Source organism: Macaca fascicularis, chromosome 20 (assembly GCF_037993035.2).
Source record: "Macaca fascicularis isolate 582-1 chromosome 20, T2T-MFA8v1.1".
In the NCBI taxonomy this organism is placed as follows: domain Eukaryota; kingdom Metazoa; phylum Chordata; class Mammalia; order Primates; family Cercopithecidae; genus Macaca; species Macaca fascicularis.
The window spans coordinates 85964245-85978722 of NC_088394.1; the positions used below are offsets into that span (position 1 = coordinate 85964245).

General features: G+C 50.8%; 1 protein-coding gene across 19 annotated transcripts in view; it reads left to right on the forward strand.

Annotated features, from left to right (window-relative positions):
- The window catches only part of DRC4 (dynein regulatory complex subunit 4), a 35367-nt gene that overhangs the window by 1833 nt on the left and 19056 nt on the right, over positions 1–14478 (forward strand). For 9 of the 19 annotated variants that reach the window (XM_065537679.1, XM_065537684.1, XM_065537682.1 and 6 more), the window contains exons 1-2: positions 4199–4232; positions 10836–10922. Coding sequence is in view for 4 of the 19 variants with exons in the window: in XM_005592844.4 (XP_005592901.1) it covers positions 4230–4232; positions 10836–10922 (90 nt within the window). In the remaining 15 variants the exon portion in view is untranslated. Of the gene's footprint in view, positions 1–4198; positions 4233–10835; positions 10923–12208; positions 13144–14478 lie in introns of those variants that run through there. The other 10 variants (XR_010584015.2, XM_065537678.2, XM_074028137.1 and 7 more) reach the window with 4 other exon arrangements.

The following is a 14478-nucleotide window of genomic DNA, read 5'->3' on the forward strand; positions in this document are numbered from 1 at the left end:
CCTGAGGGATGCAGAGCCTTGCCTCTCAGGGAGGCAGTGGAGCAAGCTAGTGGCTGCCCTGGGAAGTGGGAACAGTGCATGGGCGTAGACCACCCAGAATTGTTTGGGGTGGCAGGTTGTTTTTTCTCAAAATGACCACAGCAGTAGTTCTGATCCCCTGTGTCTTCCAGAACCTTCTATTCCCATGAAGACACCCCCACCCATGCTGCTTCTCCGTAAACATTATTGGGGCTTGGGACTGCTCTGGCCAGTAAGGGTGGCAGAAGCGATGTCATGTGACTCCCAAGGCTGGGTCTTGAGAAGCATTCAGCTCTGTGGAAAGGTTCCTCCTGGAACTAGAACTTCCTCCACGTGGTGAGGAAGCCCATGCCACATGGGAGGACACCTGTGTGTGTTACTGCTGGCGGTCCCACTGAGCTCCCCGCCAACAGCTGGCCTCAGCTGCTGAAGCGAGTGAGCCTTTGAGCTGTCCTGGGGAGGGGTGATGAGTGGGGATGAGGCCAGCTGTCCCCACTTTGTCATGGCCAAGTTGCAGATTCATGAGCAGAACAAATGTCATTGGATTAAGCTGCTGTGTTGTAGGGTTGCTTGTTACGCAGCTGTGGTAACTGTAACAGTCATCATTGTGTGTGAATGATTCCCATTTGAGAGAGGAATAAATGATACAGAGGGGGTCTTGTCGAAGATTGTCCTGCTGGTAATCAATAGGCAGTCTGGGCCGGGCGCGGTGGCTCAAGCCTGTAATCCCAGCACTTTGGGAGGCCGAGATGGGTGGATCACGAGGTCAGGAGATCGAGACCATGCTGGCTAACACGGTGAAACCCCATCTCTACTAAAAAATACAAAAAATTAGCCGGGCGAGGTGGCGGGCGCCTGTAGTCCCAGCTACTCGGGAGGCTGAGGCAGGAGAATGGCGTGAACCTAGGAGGCGGAGCTTGCAGTGAGCTGAGATCCGGCCACTGCACTCCAGCCTGGGCGACAGAGCGAAACTCCGTCTCAAAAAAACAAAAAAACAAACAAACAAACAAAAAAATAGGCAGTCTGACTCCAGAGGACAGTGTCTATTTGTCTTTAACTTTTTATTAATAACATTAGCAAACACCAAAGGTAGAGAGAATGGCACAACTGACCCACATGTACCTACCGCCCAGATTCAGCGATTACTAACTCCTGGCCTGTGCCGTTGTTTCTCTGTCCTCATTCACTTCCCTCCACTGCTGGGTTATTTTGAAGCAAATTATATACACATTAGATCACTGCATTTGTAAATACTTCAATATTTATCTCTCAAAGAAAGTCCATTTGCTGGAGAATTGACTCATGCCTGTAATCCCAGCACTTTGGGAGGCCAAGGTGGGAGGATAGCTTGAGCCCAGGAGTTTGAGACCAGCCTGGGGAACAAAGCAAGACACTATATCTTCAAAAAATAAAAATAAGAACATAAGCCAGGTACAGTGGCTTGGAGGCTGAGGTGGGAGGATCGCTTGAGCCCAGGAGTCCAAGGCTGCAGTGAGCGATGATTGTATGTCTCAAAAAGAAAAGAAAAGAGAAAGTCTAGTCTTCATAAACACTCTTGTTATCCCAACATCCAGGCCTTCGCTGAGTTGACGCAGTGGCCTGAGGCAGTTTACCTGGTGGACAGTGGGCGGCAGGAAGCATCAGACGTCAGACAGAGGGCAGTTGGTTTGTTTGTATTAACATTTGCTCTGGGATTTTTCAGGAAACTCAGAGTTGCACAGCTTGACACTGAATGAAAGTATCTTAAGCCATATATGTGAAGAAAAGGCTCTTTTCCAAAAATCTGAACTCAAATTCAATATGAAAAGAACAGGTTGCAGTGGGCCCTGTCGGGAGCCCAGGGAGCTGCAATTCAGGACTTCCTAAATGATTCATTCATCTCTGCAGTTCATACCGACAGACCAAGCTGTGCTCTTCGCTTGTGAAAAATGAATACCCTGTCTAGGCTATCCTGAGCTAACCCTCGTATTCTTGCCCTTTTTGCTGAAAGGAATTATTGTTAATATAGCTATTTAATTCAGGACTCTCATCCAGACTTCTGAAGCAAAAAGCCAATCAGCATGAAGCTGCTAGCATATTGGTTTTGTGAAGTAAGTGTTAAATAATAATAATAATTACCCCCACTGTGCTCTCCAGTGTCACCGTCTGACCACCTTATCCCAGGGGGAGGAGGCCCCCTCAGGCCAAGGGAGTCTGGCACAGTGACCAGCCAGACTTCACCAAGGCCTCAGGGCTTACTATAAATAAATCACGGCTTTGTACAAGCTGAGCCAGTGCAGTTCTTCCAACTGGCTGCTCCTCTCCAAGAACAATCAGGACTCGGGTGGGCAAGCAGGAAGTCTCTCATCACAGTGGTTCTCAGATTCCCACCACTGTGTGGGTGCCCGAGGCCTGAGCAAGCCCAGCTCATGTGGCAGCATGAGCTGGACGGGAAGACCTAAGTCCACCAAGCCTTTCATTTCTCACCCTTTGCCCCCAGCACAACTTTCTATGAGCATAGATTCTGGAATCTTCATCCAAGACACACAGGAGAACAAGATCTGCTGCAAGACCTTTTTTTTTTTTTTCGAGACATGGTCTCAGGTCTCACTCTGTTACCTAGGCTGGAGTGCAGTGGTGTGATCTTGGCTCACTGCAACCTCCACCTCCAGGGCTCAAATGATCGTCCCACCTCAACCTCCCAAGTAGATGACCACTTTTTTTTTTTTTTTTTTTTTTGAGACAGAGTCTTGCTCTGTCGCTCAGGCTGGAGTGCAGTGGCCGGATCTCAGCTCACTGCAAGCTCCGCCTCTCGGGTTTACGCCATTCTCCTGCCTCAGCCTCCTGAGTAGCTGGGACTACAGGCGCCCGCCACCTCGCCTGGCTAGTTTTTTTTTTTTTTTTAAGTAGAGACGGGGTTTCACTGTGTTAGCCAGGATGGTCTCGATCTCCTGACCTCGTGATCCACCTGTCTCGGCCTCCCAAAGTGCTGGGATTACAGGCTTGAGCCACCGCGCCCGGCCGATGACCACTTTTTAAGAAGATGTTAAAGATGACAGCTTACGGCCAGGTGTGGGGCTCACGTTGTGCTCCCAGCACTTTGGGAGGCTGAGGCAGGAGGATCGCTTGAGACCAGGAGTTTGAGACCATTCTGGGCCATAAAGCATGACCCCATCTCTATAAAAAACTTATTTAAAAAAGCTGGGTGTGGTGTCTCACACCTGTAGTCCCAGCTTCTCAGGAGGCTGAGGTGGGAGGATTGCTTGAGTCCAGGAGGTCGAGGCTGCAGTGAGTTGTGATCACAGCCTAGGCGACAGAAGGAGACCCTGTCTCCAAAAAAAAGAAAAGAAAAAAAGCAAGAAGCACCTGTTTATGACAAACTCAGCCATCTGGGTGACGTAGATGGTTGTATGTAGGTAACAGGGTGGTTTCAGGGATGGCAGGTTCACTTTAGAAATTGTAAAATGCCTAGCAGTCTTCAGAACAAGAGATTAGTTAGAAAAGGAAAGTGACAACTGTGTGTTTTCTGCAGGGCCTGTCGGAAAGTCTCTGGTTTCTCTTCATCCCTGAGGACTGGGGAGGAGGCCTTTTCAGGAAGAGCAGTTTATTTTTGTGAAAGGGATACTTCCTGATTTCAAACATTTGGAACTAAACTGGAACCTATTTTTCTTTCCTATTTCTACGTTTTTGAGGTGTGTGTAAAGCCACCAGCGCAGCAGCTGGGAGGACCCCTCAAAGCGGGGCGGGTGGGGTGAGTGAATCCCAGCGGGTAGAGTCTTTGCCCAGATTTGAATCTCATTTGGGTGATGTTTCAGAGCCCTGGGTGGCAGATGACCATTTATTCAACGGTCCTTCATTCACTCATCCAGCCACTCAGCACATCTTTACTGAGCACGTGCTCTGTGCTGTTCTAGGCGCTGAAGGATAGAAGTGAACGGTTCTCTCCTCATGGAGCTTAGGTTCCAGCAATAAGCAAAACATGTCCTGCAGCGAAAGGCTTCTGGGCTTCTGGGCTGCCGGCGAGATCTTCCCAACTTTCACTACCGGGTTCCTTCCTGACGCCCGTCTCTAGGGACGCACTCCCGCGGTTGGCAGGGCTGGGGCCCGGCGGAGTCTCGCGAGGATCTGGTGACTTCTCGCGGTAGCGCCCAGCGGTTGCCGGGAAACGGCGTGGCTTCCGGGGGGCGGGCGCGCTGGTCCGGGAGTCGCGGCTGGGCCTGTCCGCTGGCGTCATGGTGAGCAGGGGCTGGAGCGGGGCTGAGGTCCTCGGCAGGGGCCTGGAGACCTCGGGGCAGGGAGGCCTCGGTACACAGAGACCCTGGGAATGGGAGGACTGGAGCGCTGGGTTCCTGGAATTGAGAGCTCGGTGCTCTTGTGAGGGTCTCCGTGGGGCAAACTCAGGATGCTCCTGGCCCCGGGGCCTGCCCGCACTCGGAGCTGAGACCTGGGCTGTCCAGAGCCCTGTGCTCCCTGGGGTGGTCGTAGAAAGCCCAGGACCCAGGGTCCGCAGCGCATGGTCCCCAGAAGAGTGAAAATGCGTCAAGGGGACTCCCATCCTGGAATGGGAGACTCGGTCTGTTGGATCCCTGGGACCTAGGGTTTCACCTCACAGGGGCTTTGCAGCGCACCAGGGTGCCCATTGAATAGAGCCGGGGGCAGGGATTACCCTAAGCCCTTTGGTCTCCGGAATGGAGAGCCTGGGGCACACCAGAGTGGCTAGGGATCCCTCTACACCAAGGAGGCCTGGACAGGTCCAGTGCCCTTGGAGTGCCCAGGGCACAACCTTGGGATACAGGAACCACTGTTCCCTTAGAAAGCCTGGCAGGAGTCAGGCCCAGACCGAGAAGAGGAAGGCGGAGCTCGTGGCCTCATCAGCGCCATCTCTGTCTTTCTCGTGTAAAGGGCTCTCCCTTTGTGATACAGGAATTGTCAGTAACTCAATTTCTGGGCAGGTGTGGCAGGGTGGGTTTCAGCTGGTGGGGGAGGAAAGCTCTGGGAGCCCCACCAAGTCCCTGCAGCTGGCTGTGAAGGTCCCAAATGCTAAGTGATGCTGAACCTTCCTCTGCGGCCTTTAGGGCTTTCTGATGAGGTAGCCTTCTTGGAGTGGAGGGATTAGAAAGAGAGCAGTACATTACGAATTAAGATTTAAGTGGATGAGTTTTTTGGCCCAGGAATGGTCTTCTGAAAACAGACTGTGAAAGAAACTACCAAACTAGGCCAGGAGTCTTGGCGCCGTGACTCACACCTGTAATCCCAGCTCTTTGCGAGGCCGAGGCAGGCGGATCTTGAGGTCAAGAGATCGAGACCATCCTGGCCAACATGGTGAAATTCTGTATCTAGTAAAAATACAGAAATTAGCTGGGCGTGGTGGTGTGCACCTGTAGTTCCAGCTACTCGGGAGGCTGAGGCAGGAGAATGGCGTGAACCTGGGAGGCGGAGCTTGCAGTGAGCTGAGATGGCACCAGTGCACTCCAGCCTGGCAACAGAGCAAGACTACGTCTCTAACAAAACAAAAACAAAAACAAAGGCGGGGCATGGTAGCTGACACCCGTAAACCCAGCACGTTGGGAGGCCAAGGTGGGTGGATCACTTGAGGTCAGGAGTTGGAGACCAGCCTGGCCAACATGGTGAAACCCTGTCTCTACTAAAAATACAAAAAAAAAAAAAAAATTTCCTGAGTGTGGTGGTGTGCACCTGTAGTCCCAGCTACTTGGGAGGCTGAGGCAGGAGAATTGCTTGAACCTGGAAGGTAGAGGTTGTGCAGTGGGATTTTTAAGGAATCAGACTGATGCAGTTCAGGAGGATATTTATTAATTATTTAGGTGCACTGGCCCAGTCAGATTAACATCCAAAGGACTGAGCCCTGAACAAAGAGTCAAGTTACCTTTTTTTTTTTGAGATGGAGTCTCGCTCTGTTGCCCAGGCTGAAGTGCAGTGGCCGGATCTCAGCTCACTGCAAGCTCCGCACCATTCTCCTGCCTCAGCCTACCGAGTACCTGGGACTACAGGCGTACACCACCACGCCTGGCTAATTTTTTGTATTTTTTAAGTAGAGATGGGGTTTCACCGTGTTAGCCAGGATGGTCTCAATCTCGTGACCTTGTGATCCGCCCGCCTCGGCCTCCCAAAGTGCTGGGATTACAGGCACGAGCCACTGCACTCGGCCAAGTTACCTTTTAAGCGTTTCGTGTGGCAGACGGGAGATCTGTGCAGGGGGAAGCATACTACAGACGCAAGAAGCAAAGACAGTTGTTCAGTTGAAACGTACGTTACATCATTTCTTACTTTTTAAGGAAAAACATGTTTTGCGACGAGTTTATCTGCCTAGTGACCTTGCAGCTGCGCTAGAGAAACAGGGTCTTCACAATGCCTGGGAAGGGAGGAGAGATCAGGCTCACTACCACCAAAAAACAGGCAGTTACTTTTTTTTCTTTTTTTTAATTTATTTATTTATTTATTTTTTGAGACGGAGTCTCGCTCTCTCTCCCGGGCTGGAGTGCAGTGGCCGGATCTCAGCTCACTGCAAGCTCCGCCTCCCGGGTTCCCGCCATTCTCCTGCCTCAGCCTCCCGAGTAGCTGGGACTACAGGCGCCCGCCACCTCGCCCGGCTAGTTTTTTGTATTTTTTAGTAGAGACGGGGTTTCACCGTGTTGGCCAGGATGGTCTCGATCTCCTGACCTCGTGATCCGCCCGTCTCGGCCTCCCAAAGTGCTGGGATTACAGGCTTGAGCCACCGCGCCCAGCCGACAGGCAGTTACTTTTTAAAGCACTCCAGCTCTTTCTCTTTCAGGGAGATTGGGTTTTCTTACATACAACTGAGTTTCTGCTTACACACTTTTTAATTTCTTTTAATTCCTGTTCCAGTTGCAGTGAGCCAGGATTGTGCCACTGCACTCCAACCTGGGTGACAGAGCAAGACTTCATCTCAAAACAAACAAACAAACAAACAAAAAAAACCACTACCGGCCGGGCGCGGTGGCTCAAGCCTGTAATCCCAGCACTTTGGGAGGCCGAGAGGGCGGATCACGAGGTCAGGAGATCGAGACCATCCTGGCGAACACGGTGAAACCCCGTCTCTACTAAAAAAATACAAAAAACTAGCCGGGCGAGGCGGCGGGCGCCTGTAGTCCCAGCTACTCGGGAGGCTGAGGCAGGAGAATGGCGTAAACCCGGGAGGCGGAGCTTGCAGTGAGCTGAGATCCGGCCACTGCACTCCAGCCCGGGCGACAGAGCCAGACTCCGTCTCAAAAAAAAAAAAAAAAAAAAAAAAAAAACCACTACCAAACTACTTCTATTTCTATTAGGTTGTGGGAATATGGGCCTCGGTCTGTTGGATCCTTGGACCAAGGAATATGGATGATAATTTTTCTGTTTTCTTCTCATCAGTGTTTTCTAAAATTTCCACATAATATTTTCTTTTTCTTTCTCTCTCTCTTCTTTCCTTCCTTCCTTCCTTCCCTTTCCTTCCTTCCTTCCCTTTCCTTCCTTCCTTCCCTCCTTCCTTCCTTCCCTTTCCTTCCTTCCTTCCCTCCTTCCTTCCTTCCCTTTCCTTCCTTCCTTCCCTCCTTCCTTCCTTCCCTCCTTCCTTCCTTCCTTCCTTCGTTCCTTCCTTCGTTCCTTCCTTCGTTCCTTCCTTCCTTCCTTCCTTCCTTCCTTCCTTCCTTCGTTCCTTCCTTCGTTCCTTCCTTCCTTCCTTCCTTCCTTCCTTCCTTCCTTCCTTCCTTCGTTCCTTCCTTCGTTCCTTCCTTCGTTCCTTCGTTCCTTCCTTCCTTCCTTCCTTCCTTCCTTCCTTCCTTTGTTCCTTCCTTCCTTCCTTCTTTCCTTCTTCTTTCCTTCTTTCTTGTCTCGCTCTGTCGCCCAGGCTGGAGTGCAGTGACGCGATCTTGGCTCACTGCAAGCTCTGCCTGCTGGGTTCACGCCATTCTCCTGCCTCGGCCTCGCGAGAAGATGGGACTGCAGGTGCCCACCACCACGCCTGGCTAATTTTTTTGTGTTTTTAGTAGAGACGGGGTTTCACCATGTTGGCCAGGCTGGTCTTGAACTCCTGATCTTAAGTGATCTGCCCACCTCGGCCTCCCAAAGTGCTGGGATTACAGGTGTGAGCCACGGCATCTGGCTCCACCTAATATTTTCACTCAAGACTAAATGAAACATAAATGAAAATAAATGGGCCAGTCGCAGTGGCTCACACTTGTAATCCCGGCACTTTGGGAGGCCGAGGCGGGCAGATCACGAGGTCAGGAGCGTGGGACCAGTCTGGCCAACATAGTGAAACCCTGTCTCTACTAAAAATACAAAAAATTTGCCAGACATGGTGGTGCGTGCCTGTAATCCCAGCTACTCAGGAGGCTGAGGCAGGAGAGTCGCTTGAACCCGGGAGATGGAGCTTGCAGTGAGCTGAGATCACGCCATTCCACTCCAGCCTGGGTGACAGAGTGAGACTCTGTCTCAAAAAAAAAAAAAAAAGAATTCAAGACCAGCCTGGCCAACATGGCAAAATCTTGTCTCTACTAAAAATACAAAAAAAAAAAAAAAAAAAAATTAGCTGGGCGTGATGGTGGGCGCCTGTAGTTCCAGCTACTTGGGGAGGCTGAGGCAGAAGAATTGTTTGAACCGAGGAGGTGGAGGTTGCCGTGAGCCAAGCCAGCCTGGACGACAGAGGGAGACTCCATCTCAAAAAAAAAAAAAAAAAAAAAAAAAAAGGATAAATGGATTTAGGTTTTAATGTTTTTTAAAAATAAAATTTCCACATTAAGTTTGTAGTTTTAAAAAAGTTACATAGCTGGGCACAGCAGCAGTTCTCTCCTGTGGTCCCACCTCCTGCGGAGGCTGAGGTGGGAGTATCAGTTGAGCCCAGGAGTTGGAGTCTTCAGTGAGCTGTGTGACCACGCCACTGCACTCCAGCTTGGGTGACAGAGCAAGACCTTGTCTTTAAAAAAGGTGACCGAGGCCGGGCGCGGTGGCTCAAGCCTGTAATCCCGGCACTTTGGGAGGCCGAGACGGGCGGATCACAAGGTCAGGAGATTGAGACCATCCTGGCTAACACGGTGAAACCCCATCTCTACTAAAAAATACAAAAAAAAAACTAGCTGGGCGTGGTGGCAGCGCCTATAGTCCCAGCTACTCAGGAGGCTGAGGCAGGAGAATGGCGTGAACCCCGGAGGCAGAGCTTGCAGTGAGCTGAGATCCGGCCGCTGCACTCCAGCCTGGGCAACAGAGCGAGACTCCGTCTCAAAAAAAAAAAAAAAAAAAGGTGACCGAGACATGTAGACACAGAAAAGCATGGGCTGAAGACTATTGGGAGTAGCAAAGTCAGCAGGATAGGATATGGAAATTTGGTATGTGCTTGAGTGCTCTGTAAATGGGTGGCCAGACAGAACTGCTCCTGGTGTTACGCTGGTTTCAGCAACTTCCACAAGGAGGTGGGGTTAGAAGGTTCTCTCCCAACCTTGTCAAAGTTGCTAAAACCACGCACGACGCCATGCGCAGTTCCGTCTGGCAGTCCATTACAGAGCTCTCATGGTGGGTGCTGTCGGCCCAGGCTTTCTTGACCAGGCTTCTCTGAAGCAATTTTCTCTTTGGAAGGAAGGAAACTTCTGGTTGTTACAACCACTTGCGGTTATGGAGGCTTTTCTCCCTACGCTTACTGAGTGGTGTCTTGCAGGTCTTTTCCATGGTGGTTACCAAGTATTGCTGCCAGCATGGTAACGTTTGGCAGTGTGGTATTGAGGCTCTTCCCTCGGTGCCCAAGGACGTTTTGCATGTACAGCAGTGGTCTTTACTATTACCAAGAAGTGAGTGGGTTTGGAATGGGTTCCCCCTCTCTTAGTTTTTGGAGACAGGATCTCATTCTGCTGCCCAGGCTGGAGTGCAGTGGCGCCAACATAGCTCACTGCAGCCTTAAACTTCTAGGCTCAAGTGATCCTCCTGCCTTGGCCTCCCAAAGTGCTGGGATGACACGTGTGAGCCACTGTGCCTGGTCACCATATACGAAGGAATGAGTGGGTTTGGAGTGGGTTCCCTCTCTTTACTTTTTTTTTTTAAGGTACAATTTTCTTTTCTTTCTTTCTTTTTTTTTTTTTTTTTTTTTTTTTTTTTTTTGAGACGGAGTCTCGCTGTGTCACCCAGGCTGGAGTGCAGTGGCCCAATCTCGGCTCACTGCAAGCTCCGCCTCCCGGGTTTACGCCATTCTCCTGCCTCAGCCTCCGAGTAGCTGGGACTACAGGCGCCCGCCACCACGCCCGGCTAGTTTTTTTTTTGTATTTTTAGTAGAGACGGGGTTTCACCATGTTAGCCAGGATGGTCTCGATCTCCTGACTTCGTGATCCACCCGCCTCGGCCTCCCAAAGTACTGGGATTACAGGCTTGAGCCACCGCGCCTGGCCTTTTTTTCTTTCTTTTTGAGACGGAGTCTTGCTTTGTCGCCCAGGCTGGAGACGGAGTCTCGCTTTGTCACCCAGGCTGGAGTGCAATGGTGTGATCTTGGCTGACTGCAACCTCTGCCTCCCGGGTTCAAGCGAGTCTTCTGCCTCAGCCTCCCAAGTTCCTGGGACTACAGGCGCCCGCCACCACGCCCGGCTAGGTTTCCTCTCTTTTCTAGAAGGAATGTTCTCCTTCTCGAAAGGAAGGTTTCTCCTTTGTGCTTCTCCAAATGCAACAGCAGGATGTGTGTGTGGTTAAGGGTGGGAACACTCAGGGCAGTGATGTGCTCCAGGTGAGCAGAAGGGCGAGCGGTTCCAGAGCCTTTTCTGCCAAATGTCCCTGGGAGCACATCAGAGCCAGCCAAGAAGGGGAAGCTGTTAGAGTCTCTCTTACTTACTCTATTATCTCCACCAAAGGCACCCAAAAAGAAAGGGAAGAAAGGCAAAGCCAAAGGCACACCGATTGTGGATGGGCTTGCTCCAGAGGACATGAGCAAGGAGCAGGTAAGCACAGCGGGCTGTGGCCCAGTCCCTGGGTGGGCGTGGGTGGGCGTCACGCATGGCGCCTGCATGAACCTCTCATGTGGCTGCACCATTTGTCCATCTCGCCATGTGGATCCACCGTTCTGTCCAGGCCAGAACACCTGCCCCCTGTGGCCTGTGATTCCCATCAGCGGCAGAGCTTTCGAGTACACTGTGTCTTTTCAAAAAGGCAATGAGGCTGTTAAAGAACTTTGTAGCCGGGCGCGGTGGCTGAAGCCTGTAATCCCAGCACTTTGGGAGGCCGAGACGGGCGGATCACGAGGTCAGGAGTTCGAGACCATCCTGGCTAACACGGTGAAACCCCGTCTCTACTAAAAAATACAAAAAACTAGCCGGGTGAGGTGGCGGGCGCCTGTAGTCCCGGCTACTCGGGAGGCTGAGGCAGGAGAATGGCATAAAAACCCGGGAGGCAGAGCTTGCAGTGAGCTGAGATCCGGCCGCTGCACTCCAGCCTGGGCGACACAGCGAGACTCCGTCTCAAAAAAAAAAAAAAAAAAAAAAAAAGAAGAACTTTGTAATAGGCCAGGTGCGGTGGCTCACGCCTGTTATCGCAGCACTTTGGGAGGCGGAGACGGGCGGATCACAAGGTCAGAAGATCGAGACCATCCTGGCTAACACGGTGAAGCCCCGTCTCTACTAAAAATACAAAAAAATTAGCCGGGCGAGGTGGCGGCGCCTGTAGTCCCAGCTACTCGGGAGGCTGAGGCAGGAGAATGGTGTGAACCTGGGAGGTGGAGCTTGCAGTGAGCCGAGATCGCGCCACTGCACTCCAGCCTGGGCGACAGAGCGAGACTCCGTCTCAAAAAGAAAAAAAAAGAACTTTGTAATAGGGCGGTAGGAATGTGGAAGGACATGTTTTTCTGATCTAAAAGCTATTTTTAATTTCATGTATTCTCCTTCAGTCTTACCGTTTTTTGCACCTGATGTGTATGGACTTATCATAGTACACATACTTAGCATTCTCCTTTATTTTATTTGCCATTAAACATTATCTCAAAAAAGGAAGTTTTTAAAGGAAAGATGATTTACTTAAAATCACATCTGAATCTGATTAATCATTGGTTGTTTTTGATAAAAGTCCCAGCGAGGAGTAACAGCATCAGGGCTGCCTTTTTCTTGTTGCTTATTCTGGGGAGGAGGTGATGCTTTTATAGTTTCTTTGTAGGAGTTAGTTTAAGTCCCTTCTTCATTTGGATGTAGTTAAGGGATACAGAACATAATTATATAATTACAATTTTACCTAAAAGGCTCCTGAAGACGGCAGTGTCTAGCAAGCACGGTGCGCCCTCCGGCCTCTGCCCTGATGGACGACTGCCCGTGGGCACCTGACATGGGACATGAAGACTGTGTCAACTCGGTGTTATTGTTAATCTTACCTTCTTTAGATAGTTGTAAGATAAAAAATCAATACGACGGAGACTGAAAGAGTCACATGACCTGAAGTTGGAGCTGGGTGGAGGTCCTTGAACAACGGTAAAGAATGGCTTTATTTGACATGCAGGAAAACCATTGGCAGTTTAAGCCAATGGCTAAGCAGAGAGGTGATGGGGTCAGGTTTGGGTTCTGGAAGATGTGTGGAGCTGCTGGGTGGAGAACGGATTGAACACTGCGTTGTCCCATCGTGTGAGCTGCTGCCCGTCTCCCTGTTTGCTTCCCATTCCTGTGGAGACTGGCCTTGTGGGGCAGGGGCCATGCAGTCTACTGGGCAGGCCCTTGCACTGTACATTGCACATGGAGCCGCAGACTCAGAGGGCTTCTTCAGGGTCCAGGCAGGTGGGGAGGGATGGGGGCGACCTGGAGACTCCTGCCCCGCAGCAGACGACAGTTTTCGTCAGTTCACTGCGGATTGCCCTGTGGGCCTAGGACTTCAGTGCTGTTTTTTTCTGGTTTTCCAAGAGAAGCTGGAAATCTGGATATTTATAAGAAATCTGAATATTGAGTGATGGCAAAATCTCAACACCGTGTGAGCCAAACAGACCAGTCAGAAACCCTGGTTCAGGCTCCGCACAGGAGACACTAAAGGTCTGTGACGTGAAGACATTTGTCACTGTGCTGAGGCACTGCTTGGATTCGGGGGTGCTGTGCCTCCCTCATGTGAACCTAGCCCCCCGCCCGGCATCCTCAGCTCAGAACCCCTCCTGCTGCTCCTTCTTGATTGGTCGTTGTCTTGTCTTCTTTTGAGGTGAGAAATGTGGTTTCCCTGTGGGGAGTGTGGTGTTGAGAAAGAAAAAGGCGGCCGGGCGCGGTGGCTCAAGCCTGTAATCCCAGCACTCTGGGAGGCCGAGGCGGGCGGATCACGAGGTCAGGAGATCAAGACCATCCTGGCTAACACGGTGAAACCCCGTCTCTACTAAAAAAAATACAAAAAACTAGCCGGGCGAGGTGGCGGGCGCCTGTAGTCCCAGCTATTCGGGAGGCTGAGGCAGGAGAATGGCGTAAACCCGGGAGGCGGAGCTTGCAGTGAGCTGAGATCCGGCCACTGCACTCCAGCCTGGGTGACAGAGTGAGACTCCGTCTCAAAAAAAAAAAAAAAAAAAAAAAAGAAAAAGGCTTACAGTAAGTGACCCGGGGCTGTGCCCAAAAAGTAACTGATTCTGACGGAGTCTTGCTGTGTCGCTCAGGAGTGCAGTGGCGTGATCTCAGCTCACTGCGCGAACCCGCCTTCCGGGTTCACGCCATTCTGCTGCCTCAGCCTGCCCGGTAGCTGGGACTACAGGCACCCGCCACCACACCCGGCTAATTTTTTTGTATTTTTAGTAGAGATGGGATTTCACCGTGTTAGCCAGGATGGTCTCGATCGCCTGACCTCGTGATCTGCCCGCCTCGGCCTCCCAAAGTGCTGGGATTACAGGCGTGAGCCACCGTGCCTGGCAGTAAACTGATTCTTAAGGGAAATGAGCTCCCAAGAAAGCTGGAAGCCTGTCCTACTTTTTTTTTTTCTATTTGCAGATTCTCAGTTGAACCCTCTTGAGGGTCAGGAGTCTGCTGGTTTTGTGTTTTTTGCTTAACATTGTATCTTTAGAGGTGAATTTTTTTCATTTAGCATTATCATATGAATTTGTTTAAATGCTGCTACATCATTTGCCTGTATATGTTTTGTGTTAATGTGATATTTCTCCTAGTTGATATGTTCTAATTTGCCAACCATTTCCATATTTATTTATTTATTTTTTTAGAGACAGGGTCCTGCTCTGTCACCCAGGTGGAGTGCAGTGATGTGATCATGGCTCACTGCAGCCTCGACCTCCCAGGTTCAAGCAATCCTCCTATCTCAGTCTTCTGAGTAGCTGGGACTATAGGCACGTGCCACCACTCCTGGCTAATTTTTTTTTTTTTTTTTGTAGTGACGGGGTTTTGCCATGTTGCCTGGGCTGGTCAACTCTGGGTCTCAAAAGATCCTCCCACTTTGGCCTCCCAGAGTGGCGGGAGCCACCATGCCTGGCTGTTTGTGTATTTTTTGAGACAGAATCTCACTCTGTCACCCAGGCTTGAGTGTAGTGGCATGATCGTAATTAAC